This window comes from Dasypus novemcinctus, chromosome 19 (genome assembly GCF_030445035.2).
Source record: "Dasypus novemcinctus isolate mDasNov1 chromosome 19, mDasNov1.1.hap2, whole genome shotgun sequence".
Lineage (NCBI taxonomy): Eukaryota > Metazoa > Chordata > Mammalia > Cingulata > Dasypodidae > Dasypus > Dasypus novemcinctus.
The window spans coordinates 80,483,461-80,499,070 of NC_080691.1; the positions used below are offsets into that span (position 1 = coordinate 80,483,461).

Sequence of the window (15,610 nt, forward strand, 5' to 3'; positions counted from 1 at the left end):
GTGGATGGATGGATGAATGGAAAGCTAGATGGATTTTAGATAGGAAAAACTAAGTATGTGAGTTTTCACAGAATCTTGTTTGGGCAAAGATCATTTAAGTAGTTCTTCCCCGCCCCACATAACTTACCTCACCATTCTCAGTGACGAGCATCCCGACCTGTGACAAGGAGTGAAAGTAGAAGATGCCACCCAAAGACCCGACTAAATTTTCCTATGAAACAAACAGAAAATATGGTACATAAATAAATTAGAAACATGTTTGTAAATCTACATTTAATTCCAGATGATCTAATCAGCCAAAATAAGAAAAATATTTTTTTGTTTGCTTTTTGGATAATCTATTTCCCCTCTATGGAAATACAGCACCAAGGGCAGAAACTGAGTGAAGACAGCCTGGTTGTGGGGGGTTTAGAGGAGATGGTGTGACCTGTACTACAAGACATCAGCCTAGGTCACTCATTCCTTGGTAACTGAACCCTGAGTTTCACTGGATGGCAAAGGGTCCCGCAGCCACATTGGAACGTGAGGCCAAAGACCCCCACCGAGGGATGGTGGGACAGGCTGCCATAGCAGCCCCAGCTGCTCCTTTCAGCAGGTGTCTCGGGGGACAGGGAAGACTGCTACCTTAGTTAAGCCTCTGTAGCTCGGTCAGCCTGTCCCAATAGAGGTGTTTGGACATCATGGCAGCCTGCCCTGCCCATCACCGGCCCACCTGCCACCCCAACTCCTTCCTCCCAGCCAGCAGAACCTCCTCCGGGGGGGAGCTTGATCTCAGGGGATGAAGCACGGCTGCCCTAAGGCGCTTGGCCCGTCCGGGATGCGGGATGCGTGAGAGCCAGCTCTGGCTGATGAGACGGGGGAGGAGGAGGTCCTCTGGGAAAGCCTTCCAATGACAAAGCACAAATAAAACACAAAGCCCCCTCTGACTGCTTCCTGCCCAGAACAGGGACGCGATTCTGCCCGGAAGCGCAATGCTCAGCACCCGGCGTGATGACAAAGGTTGTCACACTGGCAGGGCAGATGTTCAGCGAGGACACACCAGTTGCTAAAATGCTAAGGTCCTTCCCAGGTGGTGGGTCGCCATCCCCAGGGACTGTGGCAGCGTCGTCTGGCCGTGGTGACAACTTGCCATACACTTGGTGGCTGGAAACAGCACTGATGTATTTTCTTGCTGCTCGGGGGGCCTGTGGAGGTTTTGAGATTATTTATTTATTCCAAAAAGAGATTATGTTTGTAAACTGGTCTGTTCCTCTGGGCGTGAGCCCCTTTGATTGTATTAGATTCAGCTGAAATGCCTTTGATTACAGTATGTGAAGATCAGAGCTTTGATTCGACCACGTCAGTAGGGTGTAACTGTTTGAGTCCCCACCCCCTTTGTGGGTTATATATACGGGCGCTCAATCAAGGAGACACAGAAGAAGATACACAGGAATAGAGAGCGCTCCACAGACACAGCAGAGGAGAGAACTTGATCGTGGGGCCCTGGAGAGAGATGAGTCATTGTGAAGAAACCAGAGCAGCTGAGCCTAGAGAGAAATGAGCCTTCCAGCCTACAGCTGAGATGGGAAGAAGCTGGGCCCACGGAACCTTGAGAGAGGAAGGCTGAGCCCGCTAAGGCACGCCCGCCATCTTGCTTCAACACGTGGCAACGGACTTTGGTGAGAAAAGTAACCTTGAGTTGGACTCTTTAGGGCCTTGTGACTATAAGCTTTTACCCTAAATAAATACACTTTATAACTGTCAACAGGTTTCTCGTACTTTGCATCAGCACCCCTTTGGCTGACTTATTAGGGTCAGAAGGCATAAAATCAATGTGTTGGAAAGGCTGCATTCCTTTCTGCAGGCTCTGGGGGAGAATCTATTTCCAGCTTCTAGGGGCCAACTGAATTCCTGGGCTTGTGGCCACCTCCATCATCAAAGCCAACAGCGTACCATTTTCACACCTCTCTCTCTCACCTCTGCCTCTGCTGTCACATCTTGCTCCTCTGGCTCTGGCCCCCTTGTCTTCCATTTTGCCTTATTAGGACCCCTGCATCGGGCCGTAACTCATAATCCCATCTGCAAAGTCTCTTCTGCCAAGTGTTGCGGTTGGCTGGGCTGCTGGAATGCAGATACCATATAATGGGTGGGCTTTTTAACGGTGGGAATTTATTCACCGACGACAAGCTTACGGTTGGTTTTGAGGCTGAGAAAAAAAAAAGTCCAAATCAAGGCATCAGGCAATGCTTTTGTCCCCAAGACTGGCTGCTGGCAATCCTGGACACATGGCAAGGCACGGGGTGGCATCTGCTGGTCTGTCCCTTCTCTTCCAGGTTTCATTGCTTTAGGCTTCTGACTTGTGACTTTCTGTGTGCCTGAATTTCATTCTCTTATAAAGGACTCCAGTAAGAAGATTAAGAGCCAAAAGATCCAGTTTACAATGGGGCCACACCCACAGAACTGGGTTAACTTTAAAGCATACTTTTCTGGGATCCATACAGCTTCAAACTGTCACACCACGAAAAGTGACATAGCCACGGGTTCCAGAGATTAGGTCACGGACGTCTTTGGGGGCCCTTATTCTACTGAACACAGAGCCCCCTCCCTAAGCCATCCCACATTCTGGAAACTAGATTACTGGCACAGGAGAGGACTCCAGATTCTGCTCCATCACTACGGCACATCTATTCTGACGGGGCAGTGTCCATGAGGTACATTCCAGCCATCAGTGCTTTGAATATCACAAATCCTGACGGTAAAGATGATGGAGCAGAAAGATAGGGAGAGGGGAGCGGATGTAGCTCAAGTGGTTGAGCACCTGCTTTCCATCTATGAGGTCCTGGTACCTCCTAAAAACAAACCAACCCCCAACTTTCATTTGTGAATGGTTGTTGCTCACTGGCTGAGCACCTGCCTCCCATTTACAAGGTCCTGGGTTCATTTCCTGGTACCTCTTTAAAAACAAAAAAGAAAGATAGGGAGAGCCCAGATTCCTGAGAGTGTTGCTGAGCTGGACTGCCTGCATCTATGAACTGCTTACTATGTGGGGAAGAACCCCTCCAATTTATTTACGCCATTGTTACTTGCAGCCAAACGCACTGCTACTCATTGGCAGCGTGACTTAGCAAGCAGCAAGGGGGAAGGAGACGAATGGAAATGCCATTGTGTGTGAATGCTGCACATCCCATCTAGGCCATTGTCTGGGATGGGAAAGGAGGAGATGAAAACTCAAGCTTGTGGGAGTTAAAAGTCTAGACATTGCCCCTTGGCTCTGCCAGTTCCTTCTAGGTGGGTGGATATGGAATTGAGTGGGAGGGTGGATGGGTGGATGGATGGGTAGATTGGTAGGAGGGTGGATTAATGGGTGGGTGGATGGGATGGCTGGGTGGGTGGATGGAAGGATGGATTGGAGGGTAGATGGATGGCTGGGTGGGTGGATGGATGGGTGGATTGGTGGGTGGATGGATGGATGGACTGGAGTGTAGATGGCTGGCTGGGTAGGTGGATTGGTGGGTGGATGGATGGATGGATGGCTGGGTGGATGGGTGGCTAGATGGGTGGATGGATGGATGGATTGGAGGGTAGATGGATGGCTGGGTGGGTGGATGGATGGATGGCTGGGTGGGTGGGTGGATGGCTGGGTGGATTGGTGGGTAGATGGATGGGTGGATTGGTGGGTGGATGGATGGATGGACTGGAGGGTAGATGGCTGGCTGGGTGGGTGGATGGATGGGTGGAAGGATGGATGGCTGGGTGGCTGGATGGGTGGGTGGATGGCTGGGTGGGTGGGTGGATGGCTGGGTGGATTGGTGGGTAGATGGATGGGTGGATTGGTGGGTGGATGGATGGATGGATTGGAGTGTAGATGGCTGGCTGGGTGGGTGGATGGATGGGTGGAAGGATGGATGGCTGGGTGGCTGGATGGGTGGGTGGATGGCTGGGTGGGTGGATGGCTGGGTGGATGGGTGGATGGTGAGGCCAACCTGCTAGGACAGAAGCAGAAGCATGCTGATGGCTTCAGGCGTGCTGAGGACAGGAGGGCATCTGGCCAGGAGCCCCAGAGAACAATTTATTATTGTCCTGGCTGTAGCAGCCCTGAGTCCAGTGATTCCCTGAGCTGACACATACAGATGAATCCACTCCTGGGTTTCCATCAGATTTCCAAGAAAACAACAAAAAACATTCATGGCAAAAAGACTATTTTACTTATCACAGGGACTTCAGTGACGATGGCATTCGGATGGGCACGAATGTTAAGTCTTGCTCCCGCGCCTCGTTCCTCGTAGGGCTGGTTTCGAGGGCAACGCGTGGCCGGCTCAGCTCTGGCTTCCCTGGGCCTCCCCGGCAGGGCAGGAAAACCAGCTCTGGGCTGTGATCAGAACTTGAGAGCAGAGTCAGTACTTCCTGCCGCCTCCTGCCTGGGCGGCGGAGCGTGAAGACACTCGGGGTCAGAACAGAACCTCGTCATCCCCAGCTCCCCGAGGAGCTGCTTCTCTTCGGCGATGCAAAGCTCAGCTCTGCCCGGCGGTGTGGCCCTGGCGGAGGCCTGTGCCTCTCTGAACCTGAGCCCCTGCCTTGTCTCCGCGGGCTGCCAAAACAGAAGACCACAGGCTGGTGGAGGGGGGCGGGAGCTTAAACAGCAGACGTGCGTTCTACTGTGGCCCTGGAGCTCAGATGTCCGAAGTCAAGGAGTCGGCTGGCCTGGGCTGCCTCCGGAGGCCCTAGGGAAGAATCCTGGGGGTGCCCTGGAATCCTCGGTCCCCCTTGGCTTAGAGGCAGGTCACTCCACCCTCCCCTCCCCCTTCAGTGGCCTCCTCCTTCCGTGTGTCTCTTCTTAAAAGGATACTAGTCCCCGGGCCTCCTTGACCCATGTGGAGCTGGCCCATGCGCAGTGCTGATGCGCGCAAGGAGTGCCCTGCCATGCAGGGGTGTCCCCCGCGTAGGGGAGCCCCACGCGCAAGGAGTGCGCCCCGTAAGGAGAGCCGCCCAGCGCGAAAGAAAGTGCAGCCTGCCCAGGAGTGGCACTGCCCACACGGAGAGCTGACACAGCAAGATGACGCAACAAAAAGAAACACAGATTCCTGTGCCGCTGATAAGGATAGAAGCGGTCACAGAAGAACACACAGCGAATGGACACAACTGGGGGGGGGGGTGGAGGGAAGGGGAGAGATAAAAAATACATTAAATAAATAAACTTTAAAAAAAAAGGATACTAGTTTTTGGATGAAGTGGCCACCCATTCCAGGATGACCTCATCTTTTTTTTCTTAATAACTTCATTAATTACATCTGCGAAGATCCCATGTCCAAATAAGGTTGCAGTCCGAGGCCCCAGGGCGTCTTGGTTTGTGAGGCTGGCGTGATAAACACCATGCAATGCGTTGCCTTGAACAACAGGAATTTATTGGAGGGCAGTTTTAAGGCGAGAGAAACTCCAAAATCCAGATGCGGGCAGGACGTGCCTTCTTCCGGAGGCCACGTGCTCTGGCGCTGGCGGCCGGCAGCCCCTGGGGTGGCGTGGCTCTCTCCCATCCCGGGGCGATGTCCTCGCCCCTCGGGCTTCCGGGAGGTCCGGGTCCTCTTCAGGAGGCCTCCACGAACCAGAGGAAGACAATACCCTGATTCGACGGGCTCCACCTTGACCAAAAGTAACCCCTTCAAGAGGTCCTAGGGAAGCAGATACGGCTGAACAGACAGAGCTTCTGCCTACCACATAGGAGGTCCAGGGTTCAAGAAACAGGGCCTCCTGGCCGGTGTGGTGAGCTGGCCCGCGCGGGGCGCTGCTGCGTGCAGGGAATATCGCCCTGCGTGGGGGTGCCCCCCGCCCAGGAGAGCAGCCCCCTCCCCAGGAGAGCAGCCCGCCCAGGAGTGGTGCTGCCCACACGGAGGGCTGACGCAGCAAGACGACGCAACAAAGAGAGACACAGAGAAAAGCCAATATGAGACGCAGGGAACTGAGGAGCTGGGGTGGAGCAAGAGAAGGATGGCCTCTCTCCCACTCCGGAAGGGCCCAGGGTGGGTTCCCGGAGCCGCCTAATGAGAAGACAACAGACACAGAGGAACACACAGCGAGTGGACACAGAGAGCTGACGATGGGGAGGGGGAGGGGGAGAAGTAAGGGGAAAGAAAGAGGTCCTGGGGACTAGGATTAACAACATGTGTTGGTCGAGGACACAAGTCACCCTAGCACACAGGTGGACACGAATGGGGGGGTACTGTTCAACAGAATGCACCTGTAAAATGGGGGTGACGATGATACCCGGTAGTACCAATCTCGCTGGCAGAGAATGGGATCAAGCGCCATCATTAACATCCAGCCTCAACCGCCGGGCCAGGGTCTCAGAAGCATTCCGTTAAAGACTGCTGTGGGCGGCGGACTTGGCCCAGTGGTTAGGGCGTCCGTCTACCACATGGGAGGTCCGTGGTTCAAACCCCAGGCCTCCTTGACTCGTGTGGAGCTGGCCCATGCGCAGTGCTGATGCGCGCAAGGAGTGCCCTGCCACGCAGGGGTGTCCCCCGCGTAGGGGAGCCCCACGTGCAAGGAGTGCGCCCCGTAAGGAGAGCCGCCCAGCGCGAAAGAAAGTGCAGCCTGCCCAGGAATGGCGCCGCACACACGGAGAGCTGACACAGCAAGATGACGCAGCAAAAAGAAACACAGATTCCCGTGCTGCTGAAAACAACAGGAGCAGACAAAGAAGATCCATCAAATAGACACAGAGAACAGACAACCGGGGTGGGGGGGAAGGGGACAGAAATAAAATAAATAAATACATCTAAGAAAAAAAAAAAAAGACTGCTGTGATTTCACCTGACTTGAAACCTTCTGTGCCCTTTTCTAACTCCCCAGCCTCTCTGGTTGGCTCTTTCGACCCGGAGTTTTTCCTAACCTCTAAGAGGGGAAAACCCTTTGTTCACGGTCTCAGTTTGCCGGGGCTGCTATGACAAATATCACGCACTGGTTGGCTTAACCACAGGGATTTACTGTCTCGTGGTTTTGGAGTTCAGAGGTCCAAAATCAAGGTCGCGACAGGCCGTGCTTTCCCTGGCGTCTGACACGTTCTAGTGTCGGCATGCCGCAGTCCTTGGCGTTTCTCGGCTTGCAGCCTTGCCTATCTCACGGCAATCGCTCTCTGGCGTTTCACACCACCTGCTTATACTGAACAACCGTGTCCAAATTCCCTTTGCTTCAGTGTATGGTTGAAGGCCTGTCCTGATTCGGTTTGGCCCCATCTATTAATAAATAGGCTCTTCAAAGATTGTATTCACAAGTGATTCCAAACCTAACCAATAGGAGCATCTTTTTTTTAAAGATTTATTTAATTTATTTATTTCTCCCCACCTCTCGTTGTTTGCACTTGCTGTGTCTGTTCGTTGTGTGCATGTCTTTCATTAGGAGGCACCGGGAACCAAACCCAGGACCTCCCATGTGGGAGGGAGGTGCCTGATCGCTTGAACCACCTCCATTCCCTGCTTTGTTATGTCTCTCATTATGTTTTCCTCCTTGTGTCTCTTGTTGCGTCAGCTCGCCGTGCCAGCCCATTGCATCAGTTTGCTGTGTTGCTCATCTTTTTTAGGAGGCACCAGGGACCAAACCCGGGACCTCCCATGTGGCAGGCAGGAGCTCAATCACTTGGGCCACATCCACCTCCCTAGTAGCATCTTTAAAGGTCCTTCTTGCAAACAGGTATGCGCCCACAGGAACAAGGATTAAGACCTGAGCATGTCTTTTGTGAGGTGCATGATTCAGTCCTCAATTGTCACCCATCAACAGCGAACTGCTACAGCAGTTTTCATTTTCACTTTCATACCAAATCTGTTTCAGTTTGCTAAAAGCTACCGGGAGCAACATACCAGAAGTGGGTTGGGCTGGCTTTTATAGCAGTAATTTATTAGGGTAAAAGCTTACGGTTCCGAGGCTGGGAAAACGTCCAAGTGAAGGCATCAGCAGAGGGGCTGTCTCGCCAAAGGCCAGCTGCTGGTGGTCCAGGGCTCCTGCCACGGGGCAAGGCACAACAGCGGCGCCGGCCTTCTCCCCTGGGCCCACTTTCCTCAGCTTTGGGTGAGGGGGCACAGGGCAGGGCACGGTGCCAGCCGGCTCGTCTCTCCTCCGGGCCTCGTTGCTGAGTCTGCCTGGGCTCACTCCGTCTGTGGTTCTTCTCTGTCCCTGGTTTCTCTCGAGCTCCTGGGTTCCTCCTCTCTGTTTCAGAGGCTTTTTCTCTGTGTCTGACTTTTTACCCCTCGGTTTACAAAGGACTCCAGTAAGAGGAATAGAACCCACCCTGGGTCCTGCAATTTAACCAAAGGCCCTTAGCTGGGTGATCTAATCAAAAGGGACCTAATCAAAAGGTCCCTTAACTGCATCTAACCCAAGGCCCCCACACGCAATAGGTTTCCGTGCACAGGAATGGGTTAGCTTAAGGGCATAATTTTCTGGGGTCCACAAAAGACTCAAACCAGCACACTCACGTACCTGATTCGTAAAGGTGAACCTCTGAAATTGGTATCCCCAGGAATCCGAGAAATACGTATTGGCCTGGGATGCCGTCTCTCCATACATATATGCGAAAACTGAATTACTTACATCCTGGAAAACACACACACGCATGAGACAATCGCTTAAAGAGATGACAAATGCCAGCGGTCACTCCTGGGCTTCTATCCCAGAGAAATGGAAGAAAAAGAATAAAACAAAAACCTAGGAGTTAAAACCTAGAGCATAGGTTATTAGGAGATAAGTGGAGGGCTGTGACGGAGCACTGGTGCTTAACGTATGCACAAGTTTTAATTTGCTTGGCTGTCACCGTGTGCAAACGATGGCGTGGGTGGTGACACATTGCAGTGAGCGGCAGCTGGTGTATAAATGGGATCGTGGCTGAAAAGGGCGGTCTAGGGATGTAAATGTCCGTGGAAGGAGAGCTAGAGGATAATTGAGGGGCTGAGTGACACGGAACCCCGAGGTCGATGAGGATGGTGGTGACTAGGACAAATGCAAGCATGGCCCTCTGTGACCACAGCAGATGTGGGTCACTACTGCAGGGTGGTGGGACAGTGGAGAAGCACGGGAAAACACAATTAACGTAACCCACGGACTACGGTCAACAGCAATATGGTATATTCTTGCATCAGTGCCAAAGATGTACTGTGTTAATAACAGGGGGGTATGGAAAAAATATGCCAAGTGCATGCTATGGACTGTGGTTGGTGGTAAGAGTCAGATGATATTGTCTTGTAATCTATAACAAATGTTCACAACTATGTGGCATGTTGGTGGATGGGTGCTGTCTGGGAATTCCACACATGCATGATTGTTTTGTAAGTTCGTGACCTCTCTAATAAAAAAAATATATATATATATATATATATATATATTTAAAAACTGTACATAGGTGTTTACTGCAGCATTATGTACAATCGTCAAAGAGTAGAAACAACCAAAATGTGCTCCATCCCGCCTCATGGAATATTAGTCAGCAAAGAAAAGGGAGCAAACCATGGATACAGGGGACGACTTGGCGGAATCTCCAGGGAATTGCACTGAAGGGAGAAAAGCCAATCCCCAGAGGTCATATTACGTGGGATTCCACTTACGCACATGCTCCTTCTTGAAGTGATAACATTACGGAGCTGGAGGAGAGATAAGCGGTTGCCACGGGGGGAGAGGTGGGGCGGGCGGGAGGGGACGGAGCGTGGTTACAGGGGGCACGAGGGAGATCTCTGCAGCAATGGGAGAGTTGTGTGTCTGAGAGGCATGTGACCGACTGGCAGAGCACGAGACATGTCGTGCCCACCACAGTTTCCTGGTTTTGATACTGGACTCTGTTATATAAGATGTAGCCACTGGGGGAAGCGGGACCAAGGACAGTCCTTTTGCTAACTTCCTGCAGCGTCTACAATCATTTCAAAATTAAAAAAAAAAAACCACACAGCTGAAGATAGAGAGATGGGTGGGTTCGCGGCCGGTAGGCCTGGCAGCGGCTGCGGAGCCCTCCGGTATCTCGGCTTCTCTCCCGCGTGGAGGACGGTGGCCAAGGCCATCGGGGCCCCAGCCCGCGAGGCTCCCCTGGCCCTCTGTCTATTCATTATTATCTGTGTTCCGAATTGAGTAAGACAGGAAAGAGAACAGGCTGTGCTTACCAAACAAAAGGAACTCCTGCTGTAACAACAATTGTCCCCCGAGATATGGGAAACGGGGTGTTGTATACCTGAAAGGAGAAGATAATGTGTAAAACCGAGATTGACTCCGGCCAGTTCGGAGCTGGGGTTCTCAAACCTGGGGCGCCGGCGCAGAAGTCGCAGCTGCGAGGCCAGGGCGATTCGGCTTGCCCGTGCTGTGTTCTAACCTAAGACCTTTACCCAGATAAACATCTCTGTTTCCACCCTCTGCTAAAACAGAGAGGCCTGGGAACAGCCCGGCCTGGCTCACTTCAGTTTAGGATGCAGGGCACGCCCGGAACCCGCAGCCAAGCCCCGTGGGCAGGACCTGGCAAGTGTTTCTAAGGCAGGAGATATTTTGACTCCGGCTGTCACTTCCTCGGTTGCAGCAGAACTGTCGGGTCATGGTGACAGCAAACAAACAGACGAGCTGGATGGGCTCCTTGGGGAGTTGTGCAAGCTTTGTATGCTTTTTGCCCCCTGGTGCAATATGTGTATTTGGCATCGTGACACAGCCGTGACACTGTGGCGTGTCTAATTTAGGAATGACGGTCTCACATTGCTAATCCACGTTTCCCAGGACAAAGGGGGAAATGGCTAATTTCATGGTGACTGTTTGGGGGAGGGACTTCGGCAGGTCAAGAAATTTTCACCCAGGGTCTCCCTGAGCAAAAAATTAAATTTGACAGCAGGAAACTGATACCCGTCATCCCCCAAACAGCTTATCTGCACTGGAACAATCTTTGTAAAGGCAGTCAACCAAAAGGACTCAGAAATAGCCAAAACTATCTTGCAAAAGAAGAACGAAGTTGGAAGACTCACACTTCCCAGTTTCAAAACTTACTCCAAAGCTACAGTAATGGAGAGAGTGGCCCAAGGACACATAGACAGATCAATGGACAGGAACTGAGAGTTCAGAAATAAATCCGCATACCTATGGCCAGATGATTTTTGACAAGGGTGCCAAAAGTATTCAGCTGAGAAAGAATGGCCTTAGCAAAAAATGATGCTGGGGCAACTGGATATTCACATGCAAAAGAATGGGGCTGGACCCCTACCTCACACCACCTATAAAAATTAAATCAAAACGGATCAAAGACCCAAACTGAAGAGCTAGAACTATAAGACTCTCAGAAGAAAAAATAGAGGTAAACCTTCATGATCTTGACTTTGGCAAAGGATTCTTAGATGTGATACCAAAAGCACAAGCAACAAAAGGAAAAAAAAAACAAGTAAATTAGACTTCATTAAAGCTTAAAATTTTTATGCTTCAAAGGGCTCGGAGAAAGTGAAAAGGTGCACCATGAAATGGGAGAAGATATCTGCAAAGCATATATCTGAAAGGGTCTTGAAGGCAGAATACGTTCAGAACTTGTATAACTCATCAAATAAAGACAACACAGGGAAGCGAATTTGGCTCAATGGATAGAGCATCCACCCACCACAAGGGAGGTCCAGGGTTCAAACCCAGGGCCTCCTGACCTGTGTGGTGAGCTGGCCCATGCGCAGTGCTGATGCGCGCAAGGAGTGCTCTGCCACGCAGGGGTGTCCCCCACGTAGGGGAGCCCCACGTGCAAGGAGTGCACCCTGTAAGGAGAGCGACTCTGCACTAAAAAAGTGCAGCCTGCCCACAAGTGGTGCCGCACACATGGAGAGCTGACACAGCAAGATGACCCAGCAAAAAAGAGACACAGATTCCCAGTGCTGTTGACAAGAATACAAGCGGACACAGAAGAACACACGGCAAATGGACACAGAGAGCAGACAACTGGGGGAGGGGGAGAGCGGGGAAGGGGAGAGAAATAAATAAATCTTTAAAAAAAAAAAGACAACACAGTTAAAGATGGGTAAAGGTTCTGAATAGACATTTCTCACAGATGGCCCATGAACAGGTGAAAAGGTGCTCAGCAGCATTAGTCATCCGGGAAAGGCAAATCTAAACCACAATGAGGTACCATTTCATGCCCAGTGGGATGGCTAAAACAAAGTAAGTCAGATAAGAACAAGTGTTGGGGGAAGTGGCTGCGGCTTAAGCAGTCGGGCTCCCGTCTACCACAGTGGGAGGTCCAGGGTTTGTTGCCCAGGGCCTCCTGGTGAAGGCAAGCTGGCCCGTGCAGTAAGCTGGCCCGCGTGGGTGTGCCGCCCCACCAGGAGTGCCAGCCAGTGCAGAGAACTGGCACAGCAAGATGACACAACAAAAGGAGACACACAGAAGAGACAATAAGAGGTGCAGAAGAACAGGGAGCTGAGGTGGGGCAAGAGAATGATCACCTCTCTCCCACTCTGGAAGGTCCCAGGATTGGTTCCCAGAGCAGCCCAATGAGAATGCAAGCAGACACAGAAGAACACGCAGCGAATGACATAGAGAACAGAAAACGAAGGGGGGGGGAGGTACAAGTAAATATTTTAAAAAAACAATAATGACTTTAGAAAAATTTGTAATAAAAAAAAGAAGCTGAATGAAAAGGGGAAATTTTTTTTTAAAAAAGAATAAGTCTTGGTAAAGATGTGGAGAAACGGGAACCCGCATAAACTGCTGTGGGGAATGGAGCATGGAGCAGCCACTTTGGAAAAAAGTTGGGCAGTTCCTCAAACAATTAAACACAGAGTCGCCGTATAACCCAGCAATTCTATTCCTAGGAATATATCCAAGAGAAATGAAAGCACGAGTCCACTCAAAAATGTGCACAAATATTCACAGCAGCCTGATTCACAATTGCCAAAAGGTGGAAACAACTCAAATGTCTATCATCGGATGGATGGGTAAGCAAGATGTGGTCGATCCATGCAATGGAATATTATGCAGCCATGAAAAAGGAATGAGGCCTGCTACAATGTGAGTGAACTTTGAAAACACTGGGCTAAGGGTAAGAAGCCAGTCACAAAAGGTCACCTATTATATGATTCCACTGCTATGAAATGTCCAGAACAGGCAAATCCAGACAGAAAACAGAATAGTCATTGCCTGGGGTTGGGGAGGGGAAAAGGGGAGTGACAGCAAATGGGCACAGGGTCTTCTTCTGGGGTGATGGAAGTATCAGGGACCTGGATAATGGTGATGGCTGCAAAACATTGTGACTACACTAATGCCCTGGAATTCATTCACACTTACAAAAAGGAATTTTACGTGACGTGACTCTTACCTTGCAAACAGAAAAAAAGAGCCACAAACTGTGGAAGAGAAAAGGAATGATCTGGAAGGCCAGGAGAGGGAGTGAGAGGATGGGGGAGGAAGGGAAAGACCAGCGTGGGGGAGTTTTGGAGGGGGAGAGAGGAAGGTAGAAAGAAAAGGGGCCTTTTGGGGCGCTTCGCCTGCGTAGCAAGTTCTGCTAAGCGGGCTGGCGGGCGCCATGGAGGGAGATTGGTGTTGGGTTTGGATGTGACGGACGGATGAGATGGCCTTACTGGGCTGCAGACGTTCCCTGCGGGGCATGCAGCACTGCTCTGGTAAACCGCGTCCACCTTTTGGCAAGAGGCGTGAGACATTCTGACGACCAGCGTGATGGCCCCGTGGAGGAGCAAAGGGGAACGCAGCGGCGGTAAGCCCGAGGTCCCCGCAGCGCCCTTGGACTTCTGTCTCCCTGGGGACTGGGATGCTTCTTGGCCCGTGGTTTGTGACCGGGAGCTTCTGCTCGCGCCCGCCCCCGGGAGATCGGGCAGCGTCGGGGGACATTTCTGGCTGTCCTGACTGGGAGGGTGCTGCTGGCACCTCGGGGGTGAAGAGCAGAGCTGCGCAACGTCCCACAGCACACAGGGCGGCCCCCACCAGGAATGACCTGGCCCCAGTTACCAACAGTGCCGAGGGGGGAAAGCTGCACCCCAAATAGCAACAGTGCCGAGTGAGAAACCTGCACCCCAAATAGCAACAGTGCTCGGGTGGGAAACCTGCACCCCAAATAGCAACAGTGCTTGGGTGGGAAACCTGTACCCCAAGTATCAGTGGTGCTCCAGTGGGAAAGCTGTACCCCAATATCAACAGTGCTGAGGTGGGAAACCTGCACCCCAAATAGCAACAGTGCTCAGGTGGGAAACCTGTACCCCAAATATCAATGGTGCTCAGGTGGGAAACCTGCACCCCAAATATCAATGGTGCTCAGGTGGGAAACCTGCACCCCAAATATCAACAGTGCTCAGGTAGGAAAGCTGCACCCCAAACATCAACAGTGCTCGGGTGGGAAAGCTGTACCCCAATATCAACAGTGCTGAGGTGGGAAACCTGCACCCCAAATAGCAACAGTGCTCAGGTGGGAAACCTGTACCCCAAATATCAATGGTGCTCAGGTGGGAAACCTGCACCCCAAATATCAATGGTGCTCAGGTGGGAAACCTGCACCCCAAATATCAACAGTGCTCAGGTAGGAAAGCTGCACCCCAAACATCAACAGTGCTCGGGTGGGAAAGCTGTACCCCAAACATCAGTAGCGCTCGGGTGGGAAAGCTGTACCCCAAACATCAGTAGCGCTCGGGTGGGAAAGCTGTACCCCAAACATCAGTAGCGCTCGGGTGGGAACCCTGTCCTGACCCCTTCCTCACAGGAGTGGGTACCACGCTCTCTCCCTTCCTGTCCCTCTCGGGAGACACGGCTTTCCTCTTCGCTACGGCTCGCGCTCCCCGCCTTCCCTCCGCAGCCTGCCTGCCTGCGCCCGCGAGCCCCTCTCGCTCCTCTCTCTGGCGCTCGCTTTCTCTGCCGCGACTGTCCTTGATAGGAAAGCCTGGGACTGACTGCTCCCCCACCCAGACCCGCCCCCAGGCGCCTGAAGGTAGTTCTCCACGCTGCCCCGATGCTCCCCCAGACATCGGTCCCTTCCAATTACAGTCCCCGGCTGGACTGGTGGGTTTTCATCCTACGGGTTAGGGGTCGGGGCCCATTTTAATTTGCATCTGAAGGAACAGAATAACATCTGCACCCTGGAGAGATGAGACATCCAGGAGCTGACATGCAAGTAGGAGTCACTGTACTTCCAAAATAAATACTCTTCTTTGATGTTGGCAACATTCACACACAGTTTTTTTAAAAATACATGTACCTATAGATGTGTTCCAGGAATTGGCCTCATAATCATAAATATAGACCTTTCGATTTATTACCAACAGCAACACTGAACCGGCAAACAGTGCTGATGTTACTTCTGGCACACCAACCTAAAGATAACAATTGTACACAGTCAGTAACACAGCATATCTTCTCCGACATCACTGCAAAAAGCGATACTTCTAGACACACATCAGGAAAATGTTTCTACTGGCAGTACTTGGTGGCTTCCTAGCTGTTGGTAATGACGCACCTTGAGGCCTGCTATGAGCACAAACTGGGAAGCTGAAAAAGGTCTTTGATGCCCTGGGTTAACCAAAGTTACTCCGTCTTCCTATCCAAACCTTTTCTGAGAGCAAAGGCCTAAAGTATACATGGCAAGTGAAGAGTGCTGCTAAAAATTGAATGTGTTGCTTCTCAGAGAAATACTGGTACTTTTTTTTTTCTT

At 51.6% G+C, this 15,610-nt stretch overlaps 1 protein-coding gene across 2 annotated transcripts in view; it reads right to left on the reverse strand.

Annotated features, from left to right (window-relative positions):
• The window catches only part of CATSPERD (cation channel sperm associated auxiliary subunit delta), a 99,079-nt gene that overhangs the window by 60,926 nt on the left and 22,543 nt on the right, over window positions 1-15,610 (reverse strand). For both annotated transcript variants that reach the window (XM_058282017.1, XM_071210001.1), the window contains 4 exons: window positions 15,158-15,272; window positions 10,113-10,180; window positions 8,449-8,562; window positions 128-211 (listed from right to left, as the gene is read on the reverse strand). In XM_058282017.1, the coding sequence (XP_058138000.1) occupies window positions 128-211; window positions 8,449-8,562; window positions 10,113-10,180; window positions 15,158-15,272 (381 nt within the window). The remainder of the gene's footprint in view (window positions 1-127; window positions 212-8,448; window positions 8,563-10,112; window positions 10,181-15,157; window positions 15,273-15,610) is intronic.